Raw genomic sequence first — 6,590 nt, 5'->3', positions numbered from 1 at the left:
CAGAGTGAATGTGGGGCCATGCCTCCTTCCCTGACCCTAGGTGGTCACCACTCCGCCATCTTCCCTTCTCTACCAAGGGACTGGCTGACTGCTTTTCCCAGGAGGCACAAAGACAGGTTGGGAATGTTCATAAGAGCCCCTTTCTGCTCCTCTCTTCTGCTCCAGCCCCAGGTAATCACCAGCTGGGCTTCTGATGTGTCCAGACCTCCATCTCACCTGGCATCCAAATCTGCCAAGAAAATATTGGACTGCATCTTGAGCTGGGTAGGGGAGGATGGTCCTGCCCCATTTTGAGGTTTCAAAACAATTCCCACTCTGCATTTGCTAAAACCTACTGGAATTTTTCAGCAGCAGAAGAGTCCACCCCAGGGTAGAACAAAGCCTGGTGGTTGGTATGTGGTCTTGGGCAATCAGGCACAAAGGATGAAATCCTTGCTCTGATGCCTGCAGAGTAGGCACCTGAACTCCCATGTCCCTTCATCCCTTCGAATCCTGCCTTGCTGAAACCAGTCCGGTCCTGTGGGAAGTCCTAATTTTGATGAATCAACATTTTCCATAAAAAAAAGTGGCATTTACGATTTCCCAACCAGTCCTAATAGAGACCATTCAGAAAAAGCAAACAAACGAGCAAACCAAACAATAACACAGGGCAGGAAATGTGCTGGGCATCTGCGAAGCACTTTCCTTGCCCAAGCATCACTGCCAGGGCGGGAGTGCCAGCAGATAAACTGCTCTGGCATGGACGCAGGAACCACCATGCTCTGCTGTGGGAGCTTGACCTCGCTGCGAGTGCTGGTCTCTTTGGTGCTGAACACATGTAGGCCATCTCTGTAACACAAAATGCAGCTCTGATATTATGAATTAGGGCTCTAGACAGCTCCACACTGTGCCTGTCCTTGGCATGACCCATGCTCCGCATTCCTGAAAAAAACAGAGGTATCTCCATAGATTTGGCTATATCCATCTTTTTCTAGCTTTTCCCATCACCACTACGAAGCACTTGGAGAAGTGCTAGTACCAGTCTGGCAGCCAGGCATGCAAGACTGCTCCTGGTGTAAGAGCAGTATTCATACTTCCAACCTTTCTCATCAGCAGACCTGTACAATTTTGTTAGATACATATGGATGGAAATCTCAGATTTGCACTAGAAACTCTCAGTCCTGTCTCAGAATACCTTCTCTGCTTCCTTACTTTCCGTGGACCTCTAATGCTGAGTGCAGGTTCTTGGTCCTAGGTGAGGCAGGACAAGTATGGGTGACTCCAACAAGTCTCGGGTTTTCAGCTGTGGAGGGGAGCATTTCTCTTGGATGTGCTTTCCCTTCAGGCCATGCAAGTGGACCTGACGTTCTGCCCTTGGGATCAGAGTGGCATCTCCTTTCAGTGGGCAGATGTACGGGATTGCTGGAACTCTGCTACATGTTGAATATGATGGTGGTCTTACCATGAGCATTGTCTCTGCTATTCTCACTGCAGTAACACACCAGTAACACATTGATCTCACAGGGCACCAGGACAGGTAGGAGAATTGTTTCTAGGGAGTCCCCTTTAGAAACCGTCAGAGCTGTATGCTGTGAGGCTTACTCGGTGGGAGCCAAGTACCTCAGAAACAGCAAATGTTTTGCCATCTTTCATAACCACAAGGTTTTGGCCCAAGGCTGCCTGTCATAGTTGCAAGCTGTGCTGCTGGGAATATTTAGCAGGGCCCAGAAGAAGGGACGATGGAGAGAGGTCAAAGGGTGGTCAAGAGGTAGCAGCACTGGCAGATAAACACTGGTGTGGCAGCTGCAGGAGGAGGCCCTTGTCACAGACTGTTGGATGCACCCAGGGAGCTCATATGGAGGGTCACCACTGCTGGTGCTTTCTGATTTCCTTCCTATTTTGTGGATGTGTCTTCTCAACAGCTCTTCCAGCTGCTCTTCCATTTTGCAGCGGTTTTGCCAGTTTTGTGCTCATAATAGGAGCAGAAGCAATGCATCCTGGCAGGGATGAGATGGCAGCTTCCATTTGCATGGGTCCAGTGGAGGCAGTCAGGGCTAGCTTGGGAATAGAGGCTGTCAAAATCATAGCCTCCTCTCAGACCAGCTTTCAAAACCTGCCACCAGCAAAATGCAGCCCTGGCCACTGCTGCCATCTCTGCCAGACTGCACCCATCCCACAGGGACCTCCTTCATGGCTTCCACTACACTGGCCCAGGAGTCCCTCAGCAGAGGGTACATGACCCTTTCCCACACTCTCTGCCACCCCAGCCAGCTGGCATTCAATGGCACCTTTCCCTCTCAGAAAGCAGAGACTTTGGGGGCAGTTACTAGAAAGAAGTTTGCATCAACAGAAGCTGGGATGCAGCCCTGAGGTGCCCGGCTCTTGACCAATACACTCAAAACTCCTTTTGGATTAAATTGGCTTTCTGCATGTGACTTGTCAAATACTTGTGAATGACAAGCACGTCCCACAGCAGGGAGTCTGCCTGGGCCTGCCACAAGCAGAAGAGGGAACTGGACACACTTTCTAAATTGGTCATGGCGGTCATCCATGATTTTTCTGGGTACAATTAATAGGTGACTTCATTCTTTGCTTAATCTGAACTGTTTCCATTACGCAGCTGAGGAAGTTTGGTCTCCCAGCTGCCTGGCTATATTTGGGCTATGAACTGCAGGAAGTTGATCAGCATAATATTGCCACAGATATTTCCCTGTAACATTTCCCTGGAAAGAGAAACCTCACGCAAACCTCTTTGCTCTCTCCTCCTTGTCTCCCCAGCATTAGGGGTTCTGGGTGGAATGTGTACCCACTCTAGTGCTGTGTAATCCTCCTCCTTTTCTCCCTCCCAGGGAGTTCATTCAGATGGCAGAAGGATAGTGTGAAATGATGGGTGGCTCCAGTACCTTTTAAAACTGCCTTATCCAAGCACAGAGGACAACACCTTAAATTAAACATCAGTTCCCCCACCCCAAGACCCAGACACATGAATTGGCACAGTCCTTCAAATAGATCCACAACATTTATTCAATTGCTTTGAAGGTGCAGTAGCGTAAGTGCATGTTTCTACCTGTGGCCTGCGAGCTCCCTGCCGCTGGCCTTGCTGCTAGTTGCAGTAGTTTTCCAGTTGGTAGAGGGAGCAGGTGTTGTGGCAGCATTGCTCAACAATCCCTCGCTTCACTTTCTGAAATTCCTCCGGCTGGAAGGGCAGCTCTCCTACTTCACCGTGCAAAGGACCGCTCACTGCTGGGGAAGAAAAGGGTAAGCCATGGGACATCACACAACGTCATCTCTGGATGTTGAGTCCTGCAGACACCCCGTTTTGAAGACACCACATTTTTAAGCCAGAGTTAGCTGGAAAAGTGAAGTTGCAAAAGTTTCCCTGGGTTGATGCTGCTGTAGCACCTTCAGGCTCTGTGCTTCCTCTCCCAGAATAACCTTATGGTGCCCAGAATCCTATGGAGTGGATAGCAGCATGAGGGACAAAGGGATACAGGGGCTTTACCGAGGAATGTGTGTGGAGAAGAGAAACCCCGCACCCTCCCTGGGGTGAGCAGTAAGTAAGATGATAAAATGGGCCATTCTGCTCCAGAAAGACGAGTTGCTTGGAACTGCATCCCCATCTCAGGCAGTTACCTGCTCTTCTGGGAGCCAAGGCAAACAACTGGGATGTCCCTGGGATTGCAAGGACAGGCCAGTCCTGGGGCTGGATGCATTTCCCAGCTGGTCCTGAACAGCCTGCTCCTGTTGGCTGTCTGGATGCAGCCTTGAGCTGATGGCAGAAGAATTTGTGTATGTCCATTTTCACAGATGGGGATAAGGTTTTAGAAGGAATGGTGAATTGGGGTATCTGGATATGGACAAAATTCAAAAAAATGCCTCATTTGCTGGTGGGAGCTGGAAAACCTGTGAACAGAACTGTTCAGGTTTTAGTTGTCCACTGAAAATACAGAAAATGGCAAATAAACCAGTGATTTTTCCTGTAGGGAGAGAAGACACCATAACAACAAAAAGAATATGCCTGGAAAGCAAGAATAAGATGTGGTTTCTAGAGCAATATGAAAGTACAGTGCAAGATGCGCTATCCCCAAGCCCCCAAAGCGTGATGCAATGAACGAGGCACAAGGGTAACAAGAAATCATTGTGCTAGTGTGCTAGGGGGAAAATTTAGGAAAGATTTAGTCCAACATTAAGTAGAAGAGGAAATAGCTAGTCAATGTTTTGTGATTTACTTGTCTTCATCCTTCAAGCTGGTTGTGAGCAGACTAAACACAGCCAGCTTCTGTGACAAAGAAGTGGTGGCTCAGTCAAAAGTCCTGGAAACAAAACAAGAGAGTCCTCAAACACTTTCAAACTGGTTGGCCAGAATTTTATTAATAAAATTCTCCATACAGTATTTAGAGAATTTGGATAACAAAATTTCCAACCCACTCGTGGTGGTCTTCAGAAACAAATAATCAGGGAAGGGAGCAACTAACAGCCCAGCTGGCTATTCAAAACAAATCATAAAAAACCCTTGTGCTTGTTGGGTTCTTAGAGGAGCCAAAGCTGAGAGGAGCTGTGGTGTCCATCTGTAGGAGAGACATTATCCTTGCTTTACAGCTGCAGCATTACAGGTCCTGCCCCACTTAGATACAAACACTTTATTGAAGGGGAGCTTTCTGGGCTGCCTCATCCTACCTGTGTTGCCGCACAGACACAAAGTGCTGAACCAGAGGCAGTGACCCAGCACCACAGGGTGTGCAGGCACATCTGTCATCTCCTCCTGCTTTCTGGCTCACACTTGTCAGTGGTCAAGGAGTCCTAAAAAGGGGAACCAAAGCAGCTCCACCAGCATTTCACCACCATAAAATAACAGATGATACAAAGCTGTGAGGGCTGCAAGCCTCTTGAAGAGCAAGATTAGTACTAAAAATTACCTTAAAAACTATAAAAGCACTGAAAAGACAGGATGCTGTTCAGTAAGAAATGGGAAAGATGCTAAAGGTAGACAAGAAAACTGTTGCTCATTCAGGATGAAGGTTTGACTGTGGTAGCTGTCCTTCAAGGACTGCTGATCCACCTGAAGGCAGGCTAGGGCATCCAAGGGAGACAGTGATCACAGTCAATCAACAGTGCTTTGAAAAAAGCAAGCTGCCTGTATAGACAGTAACATGGTGTGAAAAACATGCGATATTGTTCTTCCAGTTTTCTCCCTCTACTTGGCAATAGCAAGGCCTCAGCTGGAATCTTGTGTGCTTCTCTAGGCATCATCACGAGTCAGCAAGGATGTGGATCAAGTGCGGAACAATTTGCATGGACAGAAATCTAGAAAATATGACCTCAGAAGGCAGTGGGAGTGTGTAGAGGGGATTTAGCTGAAAGCAAGTTAATACAAGACATGGGAACATCTTCAAATATTTTGAAAAACAGTCATAAAGAAGAAAAGAGTAGACTCTGCTGCATGTCCGCTATGGAGACAACAAGAAACAATTCACAGCAAGGGATGATCAGCTTGATACTGGGAAGAAACACTCAAGAAGAAGGTCAGTTAAACATGGGCACAGGTGGTTTCAGAAGGCAGAAGAAGCTTTCTCACTGAAGGTTGTTATGAACACACTGGACAAGCACGGGTCAGGAATAGGATGGGGACAACTGATCCTGTCTTGGTGCAGAAAGAGGCTCCCTGAGTTCCTTCCACCTTCATTTTCTATGAATGCTCCCAGGCCAGTGTAACGGCCACACAAAGAAATAGATGAGTTTGAGCTTTCAGGCGCAATTCCTTTTGCCTCATAAATCTTCTTTCCATGCCTGCTTTCCCATCTGCCTTTTTAACCTGAAGAGTTTTTCATTGCCAGTGTGATGCTGTTGGTATGCTAAAGGTATTCCTGGCATTCCCCATCAAGGACATTCCTGGTGTCGTTGTCAAAGATGGACAGTTGTTATATTTTGCATCACATAGCATACAACTGCATTCACTTACCTAGAGGCTGCTCAACATCCCGTCGGGCTTTGGGGGAGTAGAAGAAACCCCTCTCTCCACACACCAGATAGAGAGCCTCCACCAAGTGGGAGCCACAGAGGTGCTGGGTGGCAGCTGCATGGCTGGTCCCCGGGCCAGAAAGAGCAAGAAGGGCCAGGAGAGGCAGTGATAGGATCCAGAGAGCCATGGTTAGCAGGGTGAGGCCTAAGGTTAAGAAGCAGAGGAGACACAGGGAGGTCTAGGAGGAAGAAATTGGTTGTCATCAAGCAAATTATGTCCTTCAACTCCTTGAGCAGGAAAATGAGACCAAAGTAGCATATGGACCTTATAAAGAAGCCCTAGTTTGAGGGGAAAGGAAAGCTTTCTGCATCAGACTTTACAAGTCACAGTCAGTGACTAATGATCATAACCAGAAGTCCACCTCTATCCACATGCTCACATCAGTCCTATCCTCCCTGCTGTTTTTCCCCAAAAGGCCAAACTGGACTGGAAAAGCCATCTCACCAGGTCCTGTAGCACACGTGCCCAGAAGAGCCAAGATCAGCAGAGACCTTCAGAGGAAAAACCCTCTCTGACAAGTCTTAAAGGCCTGTTATTCATAATGATGGCCCAAAACCAGCCCAATGTGCTCAAAGACATGAGGAGACTTGAT

At 47.8% G+C, this 6,590-nt stretch overlaps 1 protein-coding gene across 1 annotated transcript; it reads right to left on the bottom strand.

Annotated features, from left to right (window-relative positions):
• Positions 1–3,082: 3,082 nt before the first annotated feature.
• INS (insulin) lies at positions 3,083–6,125 on the bottom strand (the record flags this gene model as incomplete). The annotated part of the gene is made up of 2 exons (XM_080618515.1): positions 3,083–3,219; positions 5,939–6,125. 2 exons carry the CDS (start codon positions 6,123–6,125, stop codon positions 3,083–3,085), a joined length of 324 nt encoding a protein of 107 aa, XP_080474641.1.
• Positions 6,126–6,590: the final 465 nt, after the last annotated feature.

Source organism: Psittacula echo (genome assembly GCF_963264785.1).
Source record: "Psittacula echo genome assembly, chromosome: 5".
Classification (NCBI taxonomy): Eukaryota; Metazoa; Chordata; class Aves; order Psittaciformes; family Psittacidae; genus Psittacula; species Psittacula echo.
Note: the sequence above shows the minus strand (reverse complement) of the source record. Positions and strands in the feature narration are given on the sequence as shown.